Source organism: Danio rerio, chromosome 3 (genome assembly GCF_052040795.2).
Source record: "Danio rerio strain M-AB ecotype USA chromosome 3, GRCz13ab, whole genome shotgun sequence".
NCBI classification, from domain to species: domain Eukaryota; kingdom Metazoa; phylum Chordata; class Actinopteri; order Cypriniformes; family Danionidae; genus Danio; species Danio rerio.
The window spans coordinates 65,630,001-65,655,000 of NC_141023.1; the positions used below are offsets into that span (position 1 = coordinate 65,630,001).

A 25,000-nucleotide genomic window follows, 5' to 3' on the forward strand; every position below is an offset into this window, starting at 1 on the left:
CCCGGCTGTCAATCTCACGTTCCATCCTTTCCTTACTCCTGAACAAAACCCCAAGATACTTGAACTCCTCCACCTGGGGTAAAGACTTTCCTCCAACCTCGAGATGGCAAACCACCTTTTCCAGGAGGAGCACCATAGCCTCGGACTTGGAGGTGCTGAATCTGATGTCATCGGGAAAACTTTATGAGAAATTTACAATTTCTCAACTACAGCAAAAGATAAATAACTATAGGCAATTGTACTCTGAAAATTTTATTATTATAATTGATATTTTTTGATGCTTGAACTCCTCTTTTTGTCTTTGACCCAACAGCGTGACACTTGCGTATTCATTATTAATGCTGCTTCTTCACAACAGGACACAAGCGTGTCGTCCTGAACATGTAGTCTCCCACAGGAAGCAACAGGGCGCTCTGCTGTTCAATATTTAAGATGGTGAAGTTTATAAGGCTCTGCGTCAGCGCTGCACATGAGACGGCCGGAGAACAGTTGATGGAGAGAATGACAGTGGAGGATCTTCAGCGGATCTTCAGCTCAGGGATGGAGATGCAGGAGCAGACAGAAGCGGCAGATCCTGACAGCGCATATGGCTCATCTCCAGGAGATACAGACACTGAGGATGGAGGACACGCACTGACCAGCAGCAGCAGCAGCACAACACTCGTATACAACCAAGAGCTCATGCACAAGGTCAATGTCTGTCTGTCTGTCTTTCATCTATCATTCCATCCATCTATCGTTCCATCCCTATCCATCCATCCGTCCGTCCGTCTGTCTGTCTGTCTGTCTGTCTGTCCTTTCATCCATCCATCCATCCATCCATCCATCCATCCATCCATCTATAGTTCCATCCCTATCTATCCATCCGTCCCTTCATCTATCTATCTATCTATCTATCTATCTATCTATCTATCTATCTATCTATCTATCTATCTATCTATCTATCTATCTATCTATCTATCTATCTATCTATCTATCATCTATCTATCTATCTATCCATCCATCCATAGTTCCATCCCTATCTATCCATCCGTCCCTCCCTCCATCTATCTATCCGTCTGCCTATCTATCTATCTATCTATCTATCTATCTATCTATCTATCTATCTATCTATCTATCTATCTATCTATCTATCTATCTATCTATCTATCTATCTATCCATCCATCCATCCATAGTTCCATCCCTATCTATCCATCCGTCCCTCCCTCCATCTATCTATCCGTCTGCCTATCTATCTATCTATCTATCTATCTATCTATCTATCTATCTATCTATCTATCTATCTATCTATCTATCTATCTATCTATCTATCTATCTATCTATCTATCTATCTATCTATCTATCCATCCATCCATCCATAGTTCCATCCCTATCTATCCATCCGTCCGTCCATCTATCTATCAATCTATCTGTCCGTCCGTCCATCCATCCATCCATCCGTCCATCCATCCATCCATCCATCCATCCATCCATCCATCCATCCATCCATCTGTATCTGTCTGTCTGTCTTTCATCCCATCCATCTATCGTTCCATCCATCTATCGGTCCGTTCATCTATCCGTCTATCTATCGCCCCATCAGTCTATCCGTCCATATCTGTCTGTCTGTCATCCCATCCATCCATCTCTCTATCGTTCCATCCATCTATCGCTCTGTCTTATCTATCTATCCATGCGTTCGTCTATCCATATCTGTCTGCTGTCCCATCTATCTATCTGTATGTCTGTCTGTCTGTCTGTCTGTCTGTCTGTCTGTCTGTCTGTCTATCTATCTATCTATCTATCTATCGACTGTTTTTATCTATCTATCTATCTATCTATCTATCTATCTATCTATCTATCTATCTATCTATCTATCTATCTATCTATCTATCTATCTATCTATCTATCTATCTATCTATCTATCTATCTATCTATCGTTCCATCCATCTATCTCTGTCTATTTGTCTGTCTGTATCGGTGTCTGTCATTTCCCAACAGCACTGTTAGTCAGCTTTAACAGCAAGTCGTAATTAAACATCAACAATAACACCATCACAAACTTGTGTGGCTGAACTAAACTTTTAACCTGAGATTAAATAAAGATTTCTTCTGTGTAATGACATTTATACAGCTCAATAACATGTCGTACATACCAGCAAACCATCTTAACTAGCTTTGGTTTTGTTTAGGAGTATAAATAATACAACACACCCCACACTGATTGTGCTACATGTTTTTTTTTTAAATAATGTGGCTTGTTTATGAGTGTTGGGTTATTACTTTTCAAAAGCAATCAAACATTCACCAGGAGTATGATAATAATTATCTATATATTTAAAAAAACAGACACACTGAAGGAGGCTCTCTAAGGACCAGAACATCGATTGGTGTTTTTATGCAGAGGCTTTTGATGCAGCAATCACCCAGAATCAAGATTTATTTTACGCTCTTAAAAGTTTGTCCATTTATTTGTGCATGTGATGAGAATGCATGACAGGAAATGAGTTTATTATAAAAACATGAGAATGAAGCACACGGGCTCCTCTGAGCGCCGGTGTTGTCTTCGTGTTGTCGTTGTTTTCTATTATTCAAACACTGTGCAGAAAATATTCTCAGTTAGCCAAAATGAGGTCTGTAAAAACAATCCATAAAATTACGCATACCAAAACAGCAGCTGTGGTTGTTGTAATTTTACTGTCGGAAATACAGTAACACCGTAAAACAAATTTAGAAATTTTACAGTAAGCTACCATTGTTCATTCATTTACAGTGTTAACACAGCAATTATGTTTTACTTTTTGTAGTACCATTTACCGTAATTTTACTGTAAAAAAACAGTAGAAACCATAAAATTTACAGTAAACTACTGTTTTTAAAAAATGTATAGTTTAATACACCAATTTTTTGTAGTACTGGTTGGTGGATTCTACTGTCAAAAATACAGTAAAAGCTACACCATTATTGTTGAAATTTTAAAGAAAACTACCTTATTTCAATCATTTATAGTGTTAATACACCAAATATTTTTACAGTATCTTTTGTTATAATTTTACAGTCAAAATACAGTACAACTGTAAAATAAAATTGAATAATTTTACAGTAAACTACAGTATATGATTAATTAACATTGTAGTGCAGCCGTACAGTAAAGTATACTTTGTTTTACTTTTTGTAGTACTGTGTGCCGTAATTTTACTGACAAAAATACAGTTCAAAAGCTCAAATTAATTTCTAAATATTACAGTAAACTACTTTTTTCATTCATTTATATTTATATATTTATATATATTATATTTATATATGGTGTTAATACACCAATTTTGTTTTACTTTTCGGTAAAATAATATAATTTGTTGTTTAACACACCAAATATGTTGAACTTTTTGTAGTGCTTTTTGCCAAAATCTTACTGTCAAAAATACAGTACAAACTGTAAAATAAATTTCTAAATTTTACAGTGAACTACCGTATTTCAATAATTTATAGTGTTAACACAGCAAATATGTTTTACTTTTTGTATTACCCTTTCCTTTAATTCTACTGTTAAGAATACAGTAGAAACCATGAAATAAATGTTGAAGTTTTACAGTGAACTACCGTATTTCAATAATTTATAGTGTTAATACACCAAATGCGTTTTACTTTTTGTCGTACAAATTGCCAGAACCTCACTGTCCAAAATACACTAGAGACTGTAAATGTATTTAATTTTTTAGTAAACTACAGTAATTCATAGTGTTAATACATTGTAGTGCAGGTGCACCGTAAAATATACTTTACAAATGTTTTACTTTTTGTAGTACTTTTTGCTGCATTTTACTTTAAAAAATACAGTAAAACCATAAAATAAATTACATTTTTTACAGTAAACTACATTTTTCATTAATTTATAGTGTTAACACAGCAAATATGTTTTACTTTTTGTAGTACCATTTCCTTTAATTCTACTGTTAAGAATACAGTAGAAACCATAAAATAATTGTTGAAATATTACAGTAAAGTACTGTATTTCGATAATTTATAGTGTTAATAAACCAAATATATTTTACTTTTTGTAGTGCTTTTTGCAAAAATATTACTGTCAAAAATACAGTAGAAACTAAAACAAACTCATTTTACAGTAAACTACCATATTTCATAAATGTACAGTGTTGATACACAAATTTTGTTTTACTTTACAATAAAATACTATAATTTATGTTAATACACCAGCTCTTTTTGCCATAATTTTACTGTCAAAAATACAGTAAAAACTATTCCATAATTGTTGAAATTTTACAGTAAACTACCGTATTTCAACAATTTATAGTGTTAACAGATCAAATGTGTTTTACTTTTTTTGCTGTCAAAAATACAGTAGAAACTGTCAAATAAATGTCTAAATTTTACAGTAAACTATTGAATTTCATTTATTTATCTTGTTAATACATTGTAGTGTGGCCGTACAGTAAAGTATGTCTTGAATATGTTTTACTTCATCCAGTTAACCTAGGCTATCCGCTTGTTAAGTGTGACGTCACGCGAAACGGCTTCCGGGTCCAAGCGCTTTATTCAACTGAATGGGGAGACTCATGAAATGGTAATAATAAACGTTTACAAAGCGATTTAATGCTTTCGAAAATCACGATGGCAGTATATATGTCCATGCCTAATATCCGATGGCCAGAAAGTGATACATTTTTTTATAAATTGTACAATTTTTGGTATTTGTTATGCAGCAAGCCCAGAGATTGTTGTGTATACTATGACTTTATGTAAAATTAACTTTAATGTGTGATAGGAATAAAACGTGATCATAAACGAATGATTTCTCCACTCAAATGAATGGCGGCTTGGACCTGGAAACAGTATTACATATGTCACAAACACGTCACCACTTAACAAGCGGATAGCACATGTGTTTGGACTTTGGGGGAAACCAGAGCACCTGGAGGAAACCCACGCCAACGTGGAGAGAACATGCAAACTCCACACAGAAATGCCAACTGATCCAGCCGAGACTAGAACCAGCAACCTTCTTGCTGTAATGTGACAGAGCTATCCACCGAGCCACAATGCCTCCCTCTTAAGTACATTTATTTAAACATCTCTCCTTTTGTAATGACTTGTAAAAACCCTGATGCATGTCAAGCTTTCAGGCTGTGGCAGATTATAATAATGACTAATCTCAATAATATCTACTGAAGCAGAGGCTGTGGAGTTATGGCTGCGGATATTCATGTGTTGCCATGGTAATCCCCCTCACGTGCCACGTGGTTTGCTCCGTTGTGTTTCTTTCCTTAATCAAGCATTTCATAGCTGAATGAGTAATGAGGGATTTCAGGAATATGAAACATGGATGAGAGCCGTATGCAATAATAATAGAGTTTGAAAAGCTGTGGGCTCTGTGTTGGACATGACTCATCTCCTGAAGTCATCCCACAGGTATATGTTTGTTTAGTAGAGTAAAGCAATGCTTTATAACTACTATATTCACATCACCATCAAAGAAGCGAATCAAATTTATTAATTGCGAATAAAGTTTCCATCCAACGAGTCCAAGAGAACAAAATCGTCACTTTCTGATAAACTGGCGATAAATATCAAATGCAAAATGGAAGTTGTTGCATTGGGAAAATGCCTTTATTCGAATATAGTAACTTACTTACGTCTTCGAACGCTGCCATCAAGGATGGTCGTCACTTCATTTTCATATATAACATTTAAAAATATTCAGACCTCATCGTCTACTCAAACGTACCTGCCACTTTCCGCCATTTTTGTTATCACATGATCTGTTGAAGCAAAATCACATGACTTTTTTGATGCGCATGCTGGAATTTATTCAGGAAATGCGTTTCCACCGTTAGTTTATGCGCAGTTTTTCCTGTCGGATAAAAAATGTATCCGACTCAGTTGTCAAATTTTGTCATTTTTAAAATTTAAGCACATCTTGGTGTTTCCATCCAGGTTTTTTTTTAAGTGATACTCCAAAATGAGCAAAAAAATAAGTGGATGGAAACTTAGCTACTGTTGAATATCTATAAGAGAAAAGAGCTATATTTCCATCCAAAAATGTGAATAAGATAATACGCAAAACTGGAATTTTGCATTAATATGGAACCAGATCAGTCTCAAACATAATACATTTAAAAAATATAACTCATACATCCCCAACACAATTAACATTTACAAAATGCAATTCGTCAATTCCAATCTCAATTAAAAAATTCACAACTAACATTAGTTAATTTAAAACATGACTCATAAATCCAAATCCAATTCGTAAGTTCAAAACTGTATTCGTAAATACACAAATCCAATTTTTTAAAACAAAACACGGCTCAAAAAATACACAAGTCCAATTCATCAATTCAAAACTCAATTCGTAAATACACAAATCCAAGTCATCAATACAAAACAAGGTAAAAAATATATATACTAATCCAATTCGTCGATTCAAAACACGACACAAAAATACACAAATCCAATTCGTCGATTCAAAATTACACAAATACAATTCGTCAATTCAAAACACAGCTCAAAAATACACATCCAATTCGTCGATTCAAAATTACACAAATACAATTCGTCAATTCAAAACACAGCTCAAAAATACACAAATGCAATTCGTCGATTCAAAATTACACAAATCCAATTCGTCAATACAAAACACAGCTCAAAAATACACAAATACAATTCGTCAATTCAAAACACAGCTCAAAAATACAATTCGTCAATTCAAAACACAGCTCAAAAATACACAAATACAATTCGTCGATTCAAAATTCAACAAATCCAATTCGTCAATACAAAACACAGCTCAAAAATACACAAATCCAATTCGCCGATTCAAAATTACACAAATCCAATTCGTCAATACAAAACACGACTCAAAAATACACAAATACAGTTCGTCGATTCAAAATTACACAAATACAATTCATCAATACAAAACACAGCTCAAAAATACACAAATACAATTCATCGATTCAAAAATACACAAATACAATTCGTCAATACAAAACACAACTCAAAAATACACACATACAATTCATCGATTCAAAAATACACAAATACAATTCGTCGATTCAAAATTACCCAAATACAATTCGTCAATACAAAACACAGCTCAAAAATACACAAATAGAATTGCTCCGGCCCGCAGCCGAATCTCCGCAGTGATCGTCATCTTCGCGTCATGATCAGTCAGTGTAAGTACATATTTGGTGATGTACCGTATCAACGTTGATGAGATCCAACCAAACATCCGAACCCAACTCGATTCGTTTATTCGATTCTGAGTCAAATATTTCGCTAAAGAATTAATAGATTTAAACATGCTGCACTTTTAGATTTAAACCTCAGCTGGACGTTTTTATTCCCTTAGAGCTGTTTTGCACACTGCATGGAAGCTTATTTTCAAAAACCCATAATAGGGGCTCTTTAAACTTACTATCTATCTGTACTATATGTACATTTACAAATAAAATCAGAATTTTCACAATCCAAACACATTCGCTATAGATGAATTGGGTAAACAAAATTGCCCGTAGTGTGTGAGTGTGTGTGTGAATGAATGTGTATGGGTTGCGGCTGGAAGATAATACAGCATAAAACCTATGCTGTAATAGTTGGTGGTTCATTTTGTTGTGGCGACTCCTAATAAATAATGGACTAAACTGAAGGAAAATAAATGAACGGTGTGCTCTTCTGATTGCATGTTAGGGTGTTTCTAGGTAGTTTATTGGGTGTTTATTTGATTGCCACACTGCGAAACTTGCTTTGCATACAAGACTACTTTTTGCTTGTCAAGAAATGCTTCTTGAGTCAAGAATGTTTAGATATTTGGACTAGAAGCGAGACAAAAACTAAGAAAAGCATTCTTGCACTGTATCCCTCTTTGTAAGTGGTTTCTGATATAGTTGGAGGTTGCTGTCCAGATGTCACGGTGCTCTAAGCGCTGCCTTTGCATGTCATTATTCCTGGCTGTTTTAAGGACATTTCTCAATGGTTGCCAGGTGGGTGGTTGCTTAGGTGTTGCTATGTAATTACCAAGCAGAGTTCATTTTAACATCACGCTGTGCATTTGCCGGGGTGTTCTGGCTGTTTGCCAGGGATTTTTATATGGAGTATATTGTATTGCACGGATGTTTTGGGTTTTTGTTTAAGGAGACCTATTACGGCTCTTATTACAAGATGTAAAATAAGTCTCGGATGTCCCGAGAGTGTGTAGTGAGGTTTCAGCACTAAATACCACACAGATAGTGTTTTATAAGGCGACGCAGTGGCGCAGTAGGTAGTGCTATCGCCTCACAGCATGAAGGTCGCAGGTTCAAGCCTCGGCTGGGTCAGTTGGCATTTCTGTGTGGAGTTTGCATGTTCTCCCGCGTTTGAGTGGGTTTCCTCTGGGTGCTCCGGTTTCCCCCACAAGTCCAAACACATGCGGTACAGGTGAATTGGGTAGGCTAAATTGTCCGTAGTGTATGTGTGTGAATGAGAGTGTATGGGTGTTTCCCAGTGATACGTTGCAGCTGGAAAGGCGTCTGCTGTGTAATGCTGGATAAGTTGGCGGTTCATCCCACTGATTAATAAAGGGACTAAGCTACATGTTTGCAAAACTCAAAGCTCAAGTGATGTTTCCTTGCAACTTGTGGGGACAATTTCACTAGAGGCAAAGAGCATAGAATCACCAAGAGGCGACACTCTAGTGTAATTTGGGAAACATCCACCAGAGGGCGCAGCGGCCATTTTGGAATGAAAACTCCAATAGAACTACAGCATATTATAAGTCTTTAAAATAAACCATAAAAAGTGCTGATGATTGTGATAGTAAGCGCTGTATTGTCGTCTTTAGGGTTGTATCTCGGCTTCGATGCGCTTTTTAAATAAATACATTAAAAGACAAAGCAGCTGCTCGCCATCGTGACAGTAATGAGATCCAATGGACAGCCGATCGCTTTCACTCCAGAATGGTGGAATCCGGAGCTGCTGCTGGGCGCTGCTGTTGCAATGGAACGTTCTATTGAGTGTCGCCTCTTGGTCATCCTAAGCTCTTTGCTTGAGGTCAATGTCTACATTTTTGCCAATCTCAAAAAAAGTTACTGGTCTGCGTTTTCTTTTACGTTATGTTTTCTAAACAAATTCCTAGACCGTCATGTGCTTATGATTGACCACGGCTGATTTTGCATTAACAATCACATGACCAACCATTCAGATGAATTCAAACACACATAAATAGCCTGCTCTCCTTACCTTTGTCATTTTAGATTTTGAAAAATCAGCACATGTGTAACCCCTCCGGTCCTACGCCACCCAACCCACTCCGAGCTGGTTTCGAACTGGCGACCTTCCGCATGGGAGTCAGTTGCTCTACCAAGGACGCTATATTAATAGCTGGCCTCCGTTACACTCACCCCCATAAACCTCACTTCCATCTGGGTCACACCACTAATGTAACCCCGCCAGTCCTACACCACCCAACCCGCTCCGAGCTGATATCGAACTGGCGACCTTCCGAATGGGAGTTGGTTGCTCTATCAAGGAGGGTAAAGACCACGGCCTCTAGCATCTGTCGCTAGAGCACCTTTAGAGGTCAGAAGAGTGAGGTTTAACTGCACATCTCTTCACCAGCTGGCCTCCGTTACACTCACCCCCATAAACCCACTCCCATCTAGGTCATGCCACCAATGTAACCCCGCCAGTCCTACACCACCCAACCCGCTCCGAGCTGGTATCAAACCAGCGATCTTCCACATGGGAGTCGGTTGCTCTACCAGGGAGACTAAAGACCATGACCTCTAGCATCTGTCGCCAGAGCACCTTTAACCGTACGTTCACACCGAAAGCGGCGAGAGCGTCAAAGTAGCCGGAAGTCATTCATTTTCAATGAGAGCCGGCGGCGAGGAGCAGCGTGGCGTGTCTTCTCGGGCGTGGGTGTCGAGGAAAGTTGAAATCAAGTCAACTTTATGGTAATGAGCTATGACGCGGTTTGGCGGCAACCAATCAGAATGAAGACGTTCACCGCTTGATAGGAGTTCAGAGAACACAGACCTGTGAACTTTGGTTCCAACCACAGTTGTTCCCAAGGGTTTGATGATTGTGGTCGCCGTATTTACAATGTTTCTTACAGGAACATGCATTAAATAAGTTACTGGCGAGTTACTGATGTTCAGTAAAGTTATATAAATTTATCTCAAAAAAGCGGGAAACTCACGCGACGTGACCGTACATAACAGTATTGCTGCTTCAGGATATTTCAGACATATGGACACATATTGGATAAATAAAGCGAAGCCACACCATACGCAACTTGATCTTCCATTGTTATATGAATTTGATAAGAAGTTTGCAACATTTTCATGCTAGAAACATGTCTTATGCAGGAATGTAACTGATAATGCTGCAACGGCTCCTTTAAATACGAAATCAATGTAGCGAGTTTTGACGCTCTCGCCTCCGGAGCTGAAGGCAGACAGCGTTGTCGCCGGGGCGGCCAGAGCGACCTTGGATGCTCTCGCCGCTTTCGGTGTGAACGTACGGTAAAGGTCAGAGGAGTGGGGTGTAACTGCACAGCACTTCACTAGCTGGCCTCACATCTGGGTCACGACACCAATGTAACCCCGCCGGCCAATTTAAAAACTCAGGAGTGTGATGTAACTGATGTGTTTTATGACGTAGAATAAAACATGAAAGTATCTTGAGGTTGTGTCAGCCACGAACCTTACTTAAGCAATTTAACTGAAATCCCATTGAAAAAACCCATTGGCTTAGGGACGAGGGAACCGGAACTGCTAAAATGCTAACTCGTGTCCGGGTTTTTGCATACAAATTGTCGTCATAATTTTTCCACTCTATTAATCAAACCATATACTATTAGATGTAAAACGGGATCATAAAAGGAACATTCGTAAAGCAACTCATGTAAACAACCTTAATCATACTACTGTCTTATTCAGATTAAGGAAAATAATTAAATGACTGATCTCCATGTTAATGTAGTCAGTGTTGTTTTTTCGTCACACTTTGCATCTATTCAGATCGCATGATTTGAGAGGTTAAAATTGTTAATACTTGCGTGCTTCACGACACGCTTGCTTTTGCAAACAGCAATATTAATGAAAGCCTTGACTGATCTGTGGGTGAGAACGTGTGAAGAGCTGACTCCTGCCACCCCAAACTAATTCGTGTTGACGCCAGTAGCAGGTGTCAACATGAAAGTGACTAATCTCTCTTTACTACTCCAGCTATGATCATCTCCACCGTCCCAAAGCGCAGGCTCATTTATTCATCACACTTCAGAAAATCACGCAGATTTGAGGATGCACTGAAGAGGACATTAAGGCACGAGCAATTCCAGCGATATGAAGGTGACTTTTGCAGTAGAATGTCAAAACATAAATACACATACGCTATATGTAACATATACGTTAACATTATATTGAAACAAATCACAAGGTGGAGTAACTACTTCTTCTTTAGAGAAGAACCCCATCATTTCTTTGTGCAAATGATATTGTTTTACAAGCACATGCATTTAAAATAAAATCCAGAATTAGTTTTGTTAAAAAACATGCACTCGCTTTCCATATTAACTGAAATATATGTAAACGATACATATAGAGCCTGTGTTTCCTTTATAAATATTATTGAGAACATTACATAGACTATTCTAAAACATCAAATCACTTTCAAAAGCTAGCACGTACACTCTAAAAAATATTGTTTAGACAAAACAAAAAAAATTAACGCAACAGTTTGCATTAATATATTCAAGTTACGACAATCAGACAACAAACTTTATTATGTTAGCCAAATCTTTACCTCTTCAACTTTTTTAAGTTGAGTACTCAAAAAAATAAGCTGTTACAAATAGTTTTTTAAATTAAAATTGAAAACAAATCCAGTGTTATGTGCGTAATTGCAAGTGAACCTCAAATAAATTAAGTAGCTGTAATTGTTTAATTTTTAGTTTTTTTTTTTTTTTTTTTAGCAAATTTACTGTTCATGCTTGTATGAAATACATTTAACAGTCACATTTTTGTTTTTCAGTAATTTTTTTATTAAACAGATTTTTATTGTTTTAAAAAACAAAAACATGTAGTGTTTCATATTATCAGTATAAAAGACAACAAAAAACATCAGTGTGTGGAAAAATACAAAACAACTCCATTAGTGTGGAAAAATTGAGTTATCAACTCAATTTCTTTGGGTTGCAACAAGTTAAATATTGTTTAAAAGTAATTGACATTTTTGTTTACTTTTAAATTAGCCGAATTTTTAAATTGATGTAATTTTCAATATTTTCCTGTTTTGAAAACTTAATAAAATTATTCTGGCTATTTAAAAGTTTTAATCTAATCAGCATTTTAGAATTTTTAAGTTGCAATAATGTATTAAACTATGCAGTGGTAACAGACCTCTTGAGTTATTTTTTAGAGTGATATTCTAATCTCATATATAAATCATATAAATAAATAAAAAATGAGGCTAATAATTAAGAAATGAAATGTAATATTTATTTTTTATTAGGAAATGAAAAAAATCATACTTTAATATTAATAATATTAATGATGAAGATGATTGTTATTATTAATATCATTAAGTAGGATATTGTTTATTTATTTATTTATATTTTGAAAAGTCTCAATTGCAAACATGGAGATGGCTAAAACTGAACTGTAAAAATAGTTTAAGCACATTACACCTAAGAGAGAGAGGGGAGGGGGGTATGTGGGAATGGAACACAGCCAGGATTAATGTTTCTAACTAAAGCCCCATAAGTGGTTGCAAGCATACAAGTTTGCAATGCAGTTTGTGAATGTTCGTTGGAACGATGGACTCCACATCAGCTACCTTCGAAAACGCACCCCTGGTTGTTACACATAACATCCAATCCGATAAGAGGAACCGAAAAGCAGTATGGTGATCACAAAATCGCAGAGAAGGTAGCATTTAAAGGTTTATAAGCACAAACTGTTTCTCAATTCATTCATTCATTCATTCATTCATTCATCTTCTCTTCAGCTTAGTCCCTTCATTAATCCGAGGTCGCCACAGTGAAATGAACCGCTAACCTATCCAGCGCCAACTTCTCCATCCATACAAAAATCCAAGCTTGAAAAATCCAGCTTAAACCAGCCTAGGCTGGTTGGCTGGTTTTAGCTGGTCGACCAGGCTGGTTTTAGAGGAGTTTTGGCAACTTCAAGACTGGTTTCCAGCCATTTCCAGCCTGGTCTTAGCTGGTCAGGCTGGGAGATGACCAGCTAAATCCAGCTTGACCAGCCTAGCCAAGCTGGGAGTCCAGCCAAAACCAGCTATATCCAGCTTAAACCAGGCTGGTCAAGCTGGTTTTTAGCTGGATTTGGCTGGTCATTTTCCAGCCTGACCAGCTAAGACCAGGCTGGAAACCAGCCTGGAAGTGGCCAAAACCCCTCTAAAACCAGCCTGGTCAACCAGCTAAAACCAACCAACCATCCTAGGCTGGTTTAAGCTGGATTTTTCAGCAGGGACCCATTCACACTCAAACACTACGAACAATTTAGCCTACTCAGTTCACCTGTACTGCATGTCTTTGGACTGTTGGGGAAACCGGAGCACCCGGAGCTAACCCACACGTACGCAGGGAGAACATGCAAACTCCACACAGAAACGCCAACTGACCGAGCTGAGGCTTGAACCAGCGACCTTCTTGCTGTGAAGCGAAGGCAGTACCTACTGCGCCACCCTTTCTCGATTCTAAGACAATATTTTTATATTTTATATTTGTATGCAATTGACAAATCGTTGCAGGCAAATTAAACTTTAGTGACAAGGCAGCACTGACCCGATCGATCAATATTTTACTTTGGTAAAATAAGCATAATCTAGAGGCCCTTGCCTTTCATATAAGCCACTTCTGATACCAAATGATCAACTAGAAGTCAAGTTAATATTTGTTGTTCCTAAAGCTTAGAAAGGTGACAAGACTTTTGTCAGGTAGTGTATGCTTGAGACAGTCGCACCATTGGACACTTTTGAAAATGTAAAACATCCAAAAACAGCATTTTAATGAATAACAGAGTGTTTTTGTGACACACAACTTAGAAATGTGTCTGTTAAAGGCGTTATAATCTGTCACATGTGGTACAAGCGCGTCAGAAATACGAGAAAAACGTTCTCCTAGTTCACGTGTTTGCCGTCAGAAATACGGTCAGAAATACACACACACACACACAGAGAGAGAGAGAGAGAGAGAGAGAGAGCGCGAGCAAACCAGAGTACTGGCATGAAACTTGACAGGTATGAAAGTCGTGCAATTTACAAAAATGAGCAATAAAAGTCTGTTATTGATCCTCTGCTGGCTGATTTGCTGTTCATTCTAATCGCGAGCCGTTTGTGTTTTATTTCGTGTGTTGTTTTCACCACGGTTTGTGTTTTTCTGTCATTTCCAAATGACACTAGCCTATATTTTCACTTTGTCACAGTTATTAAATCAGTGTGTCAGTGGCGCAGTACAGGCTACGTGTGTGTGTCAAACATTTTGGTGAACTACATTTGTTTGGGCTGGTTATATATTTGAAATAAAGAGAAAATGTTGACTTTAGCGATGACGAGGCTTCATTTAAACTGCAGAAGATGCCGTCTGACAACGAGGGGAAAACGCCTCACAGCAGCTGTTTTCCATCCTATTAGATCGCATTTCTTTAAAAGATCAGTCCAGGAGATGGTGCTGATGGACAACAGTATTAGTTCAAAGAGGATAAAAGCAGGTAAAATAGATTAAAACTATCGTTTCAAAGCTGTTTACACGCATCAGCTGCCGACCGGAAGTTCTTCGCATTCTCCTTGCGCATACACGCAAAGCATCATGGGTAATTTTGCGTTCCAAGAAAAAGGTCTATAACAACAGGTCCATGGAGGACAAAGAAATGTTTAATCATTCAATGCGTTTGAATTGATAACCATACTAATTATACTCATTTTTTCATGTGTCATTGTCATCTGAGAAAAAATGAACCCTTTTAGCTGTTTTGCAGTGCTAAAAAGTAGCCCATTACACGAATATGTCCAAGCAAATAATGAATTATTAACAGGCCCGGATTGGCTAATCGGGAGGACCGGGAGAATACCCGGTGGGCCGGTCCGTTTTTTGGCTGCGAGGGCCGGTGTCCCTAGTTCCAGAATCTGTCGCTCTCAGCAGTCACACTTTTTAAAAATAATTTATTTATTTACTTGACCACAGCCTTCTTATTCACTATTTTACGGCAGCTCTGGTCTTTTTATCTATTTTCTCGTAGTCTCGTGAGCAGGATGCAGGTTAATGATGAAATAACTAGATAAGTCACCATTAAACGTACAGCTGTTGTGGTACAGTGGTTTGTACGTTAGATTATGATGTGGCCAACATGGGTTCGGTCCTTGTCTGAATAACAATTTTTTTTTTTCATTTTTATTGTTAAGACATAATACTGTAAGGGTTGTTGAACATTTGAAGTTCTAAAAGAGCTGTTTTCTCAAAAAAAGACGTGATAGTGTAATTAGAAACTGAATTGGAAATAACCTTATTTTAATATAGTCAGTGGTGAACTGAGGTGGGCCGGTCTGAGGCTTGAAACTCCAGGGTTGAAAAAGAGTCCCACTCCGGCCCTGATTATTAATATAATATAGTATTGATGCAAACAGCATAAAACAGTGTTTAGAAGCAGTTGTAGAAATGTCTGAATCTCATCGCATTAGGGCCAATTCACTGTAAACAAACAAACAGCAACTGCACTGAAGCATGTGTGTTGCGGGTTGTTGTGGCAGTGTGAATTGGCCTTAACTAGACAACATAATAGCAAACTAAGTGGCTCTTGTGCTCAAGGGTCTTTCCACTAATTTCCTTTTTCCTCATAATTTGTGCTGTGTTTTAATCAGCTGGTGTTTTGGTGATGTTTAGTAGATTCAAGAACTCGGGTGTCCTCAAGTTCACACAGATGTGCGAGCAGAGGAACCATGGGTGTAGAGAGGCAAATTAACCTCGCATAATCAGGGCTCGAAATTACCTTTTTTGCTTTGTAGCACTGGAACACCAGCCAAGATTTAGGTGCACCCACCTAAAATTAAGAGAAACGCTACTACAAGCCCCTATTATGGGTTTTTGAAAATGAGTTTCCGTGTAGTGTGCAACACAGCTCTAAGTGAAGGAAAATATCCAGCTTAAATCTGAAAATGCACCGTGTTTAAAACTATTGATTCATCTATAAAAGAGTCGACTCATAGTGGTTCAAATGTGCCGGCGTGATGGCCGGCGTGATGTTGATACGAAACTCAAGCTCCACCCATTTGTTGTGCGGGCAAACCTGAGCTGCGTCCCAAATAGCACACTATACACTATGCACTCATGCACTATGCACTTACACACTCAACAGGATAGTATATGTATGTAGTGTCGTCTCAAATGGCACACTAATGTTTTTTTACTAAGCGGAAATTCAAACCGTTTCCCTGATGACGTTTGACGGTTGCCAAATCAGTGAAATAAACGACCGAATTATCAAATAATACCTGCCGTGAGTATTGCCGCATTCACCATCGGGAGGCGCTATAATCACTCTAGTAGGAGAATTTTGCTTTCACCATCCAAAATAAATAAAGTTATTCGACATGTGCGTCCGATAGCTCCGCCTCTTCCGCTACGTAAGCAAACCTGCAGTCATTGAGTGCGTGAAGTGTCCGTCATTCCACACTTCATTTTAGCGGCTGAATGAGTGCATCATCCAAGTAATTAAAGTGCACTTATTATTTTTAGAGTTTTCAGTGTGAACACACTACTTACACTATTTATACTACAAAATGGCGTAGAATAGTGCATAAGTATGCGATTTTGGACGCAGCTCTGGAAAAATTGAAACCCCCGGCCCCGCCCACAAACACTGTAGAACGAATAAGAGGAAGACAAACACTGTAGCAGATCCCGATTGAATCATGTCGTGAAGACGCTGTGCTCTGAAGTGTAAGGGAAAGTTAGCGGCTGCGTCCGAAACCGCCTACTACTCAGTAGGTGCTGCATTTGAATTTAAATGTACTACTCGGCAGTTAGAAAAGTACGTTCTATACAGTATGAATGTGAAAAGTATGACTGGAATTCGGACGTACTACATCCACCATTTTGTCATGGTCACGTGACCTACCTGCGTCAGTTGCGTCGCTTCACTTCCAGTTATGAATTCTCTCGCAAAGCATTATGGGATAGTGCAGTGTGCATGGGATGCGCACTCCAGAATCTCCCCGGAAGTAGGAAGTCATCCGGGTACTTCTCGCATGCTGATTTTCGAATTCTATGAATTCGGACATACTACTCGGCTCGCATACTGATTTTAGCGTACTATATAGTATGGAAGTATGCGGTTTCAGACGCAGCCAGTGTTACTTTCCCTACCGGAAGATGAGGCTGTGGGTGAAGTTTATTTTTGCAAAAATACCTCAGCTTTATAGCCCCAGCCTTGCGCGGTGTTCCCGTCATTTTTCTGACGAGTGCTTTAGCAATTTACATGCTTACAATGGGGGATTCGTCAGACGTTTGTTAAAGGAAGGATCAGAAAAGACTATTGATGTATGGGACAGCACTTGACAGGACTTTTTCAGTACACAGTTCATGGATCAGTTCCTTCCTCCAATTCTCCAATTTTCTCTAGCTTGCAAATTCTGAATTTAATTGTTTTTTGTACTGAATCTGGGTAACTCTTTATATTCTTATATCGTGTCTAAAGTCACGTTGAAAATGCGAAGCGTGCCGATTTGTTAACAGATTTAAAGGTGTTTGCGATCCTCTGCCGTTTGTCATTGCTATGGCCACCGTCAGCTGTTCCTATACACGTGCGGCAGTCAAGTTTGAAAATGATAGGCGTGCTAGGCATTTCTCTCGGTCTCACGCTGAACGCAGTTGACCAATCACAACAGAGAGTCATTGAATCAATCAGCGCAGATTTGCATCACTCCAAAAAGGGGTTTGGGAAAAAAATGTATCACTGAACGAATCATATGGGAGTCGTTAGAATAATTAGGTAAAAATACAAGGATATTATAAGACAATGAAAGGGTTTTTTGCCCTTGCACGCATATCAGCCTGTTATTGGAGGCCCCATAACCAAAATATGACCTTTTGTAATGCAAAATAGGGGCTTGTTAACTTATTAATTGCATTTGAAAACAACACCGATTAAAACGTTAAAACAAAACAACTAGAATAAGATAATTTAGCTTGTTTTAAGAAAAAACTCACCTAATTTCTAACATTCTAACATTATTTCTGAAAACAAGACATTATTTTTTACTTGTCTAGAAAATGCTTCTTGATTTAAGCCCTTTAAGATAGTCGGATGAGAAAGACGACAAAATTTCTAAATAGGTAAAGCTTTCTTTGCAGTGTACGGCCTAGGGTGACAAAAAGTCTAGAAACGGCCCTGACATAACGCACTAAAGTTTGACGACCACGCAAGGTGTCACTGCAGCGTTCTCTTCATTTTGACCGTCCATCTGTGTGTGCATCTGTTCGTGTCTTTCTGCTGCAGACTATTCTGGTTGGAGACAGTGGAGTGGGGAAGACGTCTCTACTAGTGCAGTTTGACCAGGGGAAATTCATCTCCGGATCCTTCTCTGCCACTGTGGGCATTGGATTCACGGTGAGTTTCTCTACTAAAAGTCACAAACGCTTTTAAACTGCGCACTCACATGGCAAATAGGGCTGCACAATATTGTAAAAATCGAACAAAGCAATATTTTGTTATTGCGCGACATTTATTGCGATAGGGCCGCACGATATTGTAAAAATCAGATTTTGCATTTTTTTTTTGTTATTGTGCGATATATATTGCGATAGGGCTGCACGATATTGTAAAAATTTGACTGCAATATTTTGTTATTCTGCGATATATATTGTGATAGGGCTGCACAATATTGTAAAAATCTGACTTTGCATTATTTTGTTATTTCGCGCAATATATATATTGCGAGAGGGCTAAACAATATTGAAAAAATCTGACTTTATGATATTTTGTTATTCTGCGATATATGTTGCGATAGGGCTGCACGATATAGTAAAATTCAGATTTTTCGATATTGTGTTATTCTGCGATATATATTGCGATAGGGCTGCACGATATTGTGAAATTCTGACTTTGCGTTATTTTGTTGTTCTGCGATATATATTGTGATAGGGTTGCACGATATTGTAAAAATCTGACTTTACGATATTTTGTTATTCCGCGATATATATTGTGATAGAGCTGCATAATATTGTAAATATCTGAAATTGCAATATGTTGTTATTCTGTGATATATATTGCGATAGGGCTGCACGATATTGAAAAATCTGACTGCAATATTTTGTTATTCTGCGATATGTTGCGATAGGGCTGCACGATATTGTAAAAATCTGATTTTTCGATATTGTGTTATTCTGCAATATATATTGCGATAGGGCTGCACGATAATGTAAAAATCTGACTTTACGATATTTTGTTATTCCGCGAAATATATTGCGATAGAGCTGCATAATATTATAAATATCTGACATTGCAATATTTTGTTATTCTGCAATATATGTTGTGATACGGCTGCACGATATTGTAAAATACTGACTGTGATATTTTGTTATTGTGCAATATATATTGCGATAGGGCTGCTCGATATTGTAAAAATCTCACTGCGATATTTTGCTATTCTGCAATATATATTGTGACAGGGCTGCACGATATTGTAAAATACTGACTGCGATATTTTGTTATTGTGCAATATATATTGCGATAGGGCTGCTCGATATTGTAAAATACTGACTGCGATATTTTGTTATTGTGCAATATATATTGCGATAGGGCTGCACGATATTGTAAAAATCTCACTGCGATATTTTGTTATTCTGCAATATATATTACAAGAGGGCTGCACGATATTGTAAAAATCTGACTTTGCGTTATTTTGTTATTGTACAATATACATTGTGACAGAGCTGCACGATATTGTAAAAATCTGACTTCGCGTTATTTTGTTATTGTACGATGTATATTGTGACAGGGCTGCACGATATTGTAAAAATCCGACTTTGCGATATTTTGTTATTCTGTGATATATATTACGAGAGGGCTGCACGATATTGTAAAAATCTGACTTCGCGTTATTTTGTTATAGTACGATGTATATTGTGACAGGGCTGCACGATATTGTAAAAATCCGACTTTGCGATATTTTGTTATTCTGTGATATATATTACGAGAGGGCTGCACGATATTGTAAAAATCTGACTTCGCGTTATTTTGTTATTGTACAATATATATTGTGACAGGGCTGCTCGATATTTTAAAAATCTGACTTCGCGTTATTTTGTTATTTTACAATGTATATTGTAACAGGGCTGCACGATATTGTAAAAATCTGGCATTGAGATATTTTGGTATTCTGCGATATACAGTATATTGCGATAGGCCTGCACAATATTAACAAAAATCTAACTTTTTGATATTTTGTTATTCTGCTATATATATTGCGATAGGGCTGCACGATATTTAAAAAATCTGATTTTTCAATGTTTTGTTATTCTGCGATATATATTGCTCCAGATGGAAAGTTTTGTTTTGTGTTTACCTCATGGTTAAAGTTGTTGCACGTCTGCTGGTTCCGGCCTCAAAATGAGCGAGTTTGAGCCACTTGTACAATAAGCTAGCGTTCAGAAAAAACAAAACACCAGCGAAGAAACTCAACACAAAGGAACATAATCACCTGACTGCCAACTAGAGTTTCGGAAGTGTTATTGCAGAGCAAAAGAAACAGCGCACATAAGTATGAATGCACAGCTACGCGCGTTTCATGCGTCGTGGGTTACGCCGGTCACTTGGCGCTGAAGTATTAACCAGGCTTTAGTCTCTGTTGTGTTTTGATGTGATTTTTGACTGTTGTAGTTGTGAAACAACTGAAATCATTTAGTGTAATGATGGAGCTGTAAACATGCCAGAACTTCTTCAGCCTTTATATGGAAATAACGGTACACCTTACAATGCTCATGCACCAATCAGAATCAAGCATTCAGCAGCCCTGCAGTATAAATGAGAGATATTTGACGACGGGCTAGTGTGAAGTGTTCATTATCATCCAATAATTCAATAGATAGAAGTTATTTTTTCTATGGTTATCACACCTGAAATCACTGTTCAGATGTCGTATTTCCGACACTGTAGTTTAGGACTAGTTTCTTCTGTTCTGTTTTGATTATTCAATCTGAAACAATGATTCAGCGTAGTGATATGGAGCTCCAGTATAAACCTGCCGGAGCTACTTTAGCTGTGCATTTATATTGAACACCTTTGAATGCTCAACAGCCAATCAGAATCAAGCATTCAGCAGGTCTCTAATACATAAGCTCAACAGGTGTATAGATAATTGACCCTCGTAACGCCTCAGCACATGCTATACTAAAATAATAATACTAGTATTAATATTAAAGACCCAAAAGGTGTGTGTTGCCTCTCCTTGTGTTTCTCTGTCGAACTGCTGAGTCTGACTGACGTGTAAATACCAACAGCTTCTCTGTTGGCTTTCTTGTCTGGATTTGCTCTTCTGTCGTAGGTCCCTGCAGAGAGCCGACGGGTTTTTTCAGCACACAGCATCTGATTACAATAATAAGATAATGATCATTTTACAGCGGGCTCTGATTATAATTGCAGAGAGATCTGTCTGGCCTCGCTTGGATCATCACTGTTTGTTGTTTTCCAAGTGCTTTTTTTCTTCTTAATATTTTGTAATTAGTCTCAGTGTGTGTGTGTGTGTGTGTGTGTGTGTGTGTGTGTGTGTGGAGAGACATGTTTAATATGTGTGCATGAGTATTCTCCAGAAATACATTTACTCATTTTTACAAATGCAATTTAGTCTTCTGTTTAGAATTAAATACGAATACCTAACATATCTATATAAAGTCTGAATTTGAAGAAGCCTTGCACAAAAGAAAAACAAAACAAGCATCTGGAAGTCCTTACAGCCTTTCTGCGGGATACGATATTCAATCATGAACAAAACTTCTGTTAAATATTCATTGATTATGCTAAGTAAAAATTTTTTTTAAGTCTGTTCGTTCGTAGATAAACAACATGATGTACATTTTAAAGCTTTATTTCATTACATAAAGCATTAATGAGTGTAAATCCTCCAGTCGATCAGTGGAGGGCGCACTAAACACACGGTTCTTAAAGGGATAGTCCATCCAAAAGTGAAAAATCTCTCACTATTTACTCTCCCTCAAGTGGCTCCAAACCTTAATGACTTTCTTTTCTCTGTTGAATACAAAAGAAGATATTTTAAAGAAAGCTAAAAAAAACATTACCTTTGACTTTCATAGAGGAAAAAACAAATACTGTTGATGGAGGTCAACATTTTTCTAAATATCTTATTTTTGAAACAAAGAAACTCGTAACAATTTGAAACAAGGGTGAGTAAATGATAACAGAACTTTCATTTTTTTGGTGAACTATCCCTTTAACGTGAATTAAAGCTCAATTAATTATATAATTAGTCAAGCTTTATTTTTATGTACAACTCACACTAATAACAAACCATTAACCAATACTTTTAGCTCAATAAACTACTAATATGATGCTGAATAATAGTTAGAAAAGTATTAGTTGGGTGTATTGGGTAGGATAAGGGACGCAAAATAAGATCATAAACAGTTCATATCTTAATAATAGGCTGGAAATAAGCCAGTAGGCCTAGCAAATGGTGTGAATTGTTAGACTAAAGTGTTAACATACAAACCATTGCGTTTTGGAAGTTGTAATGTATACTATAATTATCAAATATGTGTTTAATTTATTTAAGAGCTCGTCTTTATATTGACACAGGCTTAACTTCACTGAAACGACGACTTTATAAGGAGTTCCTACTTCAGGCAGGTTAAATGAGGTACATTTCTTCAAGAATATGACATAACCTTAAGATTAATTTAGTCAGTCTCCATATGCACTGACCTTGAGCGTCGCGAAAAACCTCAGAAATGTCATTTTATTATTCTCATTCAGCAAAAAATTTCTCTCACAGAAACTGAGCGAGCTGGTAGAATGACCGTTGAACTAAAACGAAATGGCGAACTGGGCGGGGCTTGATTTCCGGGACTTGCTCTTATTGGTCAGTTACGATGAGCCTAAACAATTTTAGCTCTATAATTAATATTTTTAATTCCAATGTGTTGTTAAAATATCACCATTCTGTCATAAATAAATACCACCCATGGATAATTCACCCCCCAAAAATAAAATTTTATAATTACACAGCCTCAAGTGGTTTCTAAACCATTAAACGCAAATGAAGATATTTTGAAGACAAGCTGAAAATAAACCGACTTCCGTTGTGCTAAGGAAGTCAGTGGTTACGTTTTCAGCTTTCTTCAAAACATCTTCATTTGTGTTCAACAGAAGAAAGAAACTCAAGCAGGTGTGGAGGGTGTGTGCAATAGTGAGTTAACTTTATTTTTTTGGGTAATCTAAGATCTAAGTGTGAATTATTTATGACAGAATAGTGATACTTTAATGACACATGGGAATTCAAAATATAAATTATAGAGCTAAATGTTAAATTTCCACTTTTGGGTATCCTATAAACAAGAAAGCATTGTCACGTGATAAGTGTTACTTTTCACATCAGTGTGGAAGATTGACCAATCACAGTCGTCTGTGATGGCGTTTACCCCTATTTACTAGTGTACATATTGTAAAACGTATTTTATATGTGTACGTCAGTTATCAATGCTTGGAATGCACAATATTTAAACGATTATACATTGTGGTTTTTAAGTGCTTGCCAAATGCTAATAAATCGTTCAGAAATTATTACCAAGCCAAATGAAGGATTCGCCTTCTGGGCCCTCAAGCGCCCCCTATAGGAATGACTAATGTAAATCACAAAATGAAAACGCATTAGACTTGTTTTGTCGCTTAATAACGAACGCGACGCGACCAAACCGCGCCGCTCCTATTAAAATGAATGAACGAAGTGAGCGCGCGCGCGCGGCACCGACAATTCGCGTATCATGATGATGATGATTATTATAATGGGCGCGTCTGGATCGGTCGCGTCGCCCGTCGGGTGTCGTTTGTCGGTTTCCTCCTCTCAATCAGTGTGATCGAGCACCTGTGCGTGTGTGTGCCCCATGGGAGCCTGTTGCTCAAGCGTATATGTGTGTGTTTTAGGAGAAATCGCCGATGTTTTTCCATCATTTCGGATAGATGCACTGCTTGTGTTTCCCTGATCTCCGCGCATCCTCCTCCAGCATCTGATGAAGTTTGGGCGCGCTGTGCACTATGTGATGCGCTTGTGATCTGCTCACCGGCGTCTCTTTTGGGAAGATCATCGAAAGCAGAAGCGCTTGGTTGGTTTTGTTTTGTTTTGTTTGTTTTTTCCGCGATGTCAATCAAGAAAGCGTCTTTGACGGAAAACGGGGTTAAAAACGGAACGTCCAGAAACGTGCTGGAGCGATGCGCCTCGGTCAATGAGTATTTCGATATCGCCTTCAAGGTGTGAGTTATTCCCATGTTCTCATGATTGTTTAGTGTGTTGTTGTTGGCATGATTGGCTGTGATGTTGTGATGTTAGTTGGCACCTGTGGCGCGCTCTCGGAGATCACTTTTACTCCATGCAAAGGCATGTTCACACTCATGCAGTGTCAATTCACTTTAAATGTCTGTGCACACTTAACATATTAGTTTGCTGTATAATGCAGTGCTTCTTTTGGGTGGTTTAGAACTAAAATGTTCATCAAACGCGCCACTAATTAGTAAACTACTCCTATTTAAAAGGTTTTTTTTATAACAATCAATGATTTATATGGTTCTAGAACCCTGTTTGAAGGTTATTCGCATTTAATAATTTTTGCATTGTTTTTTTAACAACATGACAGAATTAATTCAATTCAAAATTGCTTCATTGGCATGACTGTAAATGCTACAATATTACTAAAATAGGTGGACAAATTTAAAACTACTATAAAATATCAAAGAATAAAAAATGTAATAATTAAAATTAAATTACAGCATTGCA

The 25,000-nt window shown here is 37.6% G+C and overlaps 2 protein-coding genes across 49 annotated transcripts in view; both read left to right on the forward strand.

The window, feature by feature from the left end:
• The window catches only part of xylt2 (xylosyltransferase II), a gene marked incomplete at its 3' end in the record, with an annotated part of 68,566 nt that extends 57,600 nt beyond the window's left edge, over positions 1 to 10,966 (forward strand). Inside the window, 2 exon segments of the mRNA NM_001130778.3 lie at positions 4,179 to 4,199; positions 10,819 to 10,966.
• Positions 418 to 25,000, forward strand: part of zgc:112183 — a 55,264-nt gene continuing 30,681 nt past the window's right edge. For 36 of the 48 annotated variants that reach the window (XR_015479776.1, XR_015479775.1, XR_015479777.1 and 33 more), the window contains exon 1: positions 24,041 to 24,478. Coding sequence is in view for 3 of the 48 variants with exons in the window: in XM_087242670.1 (XP_087098796.1) it covers positions 24,368 to 24,478 (111 nt within the window). In the remaining 45 variants the exon portion in view is untranslated. 48 annotated transcript variants of the gene reach the window in all.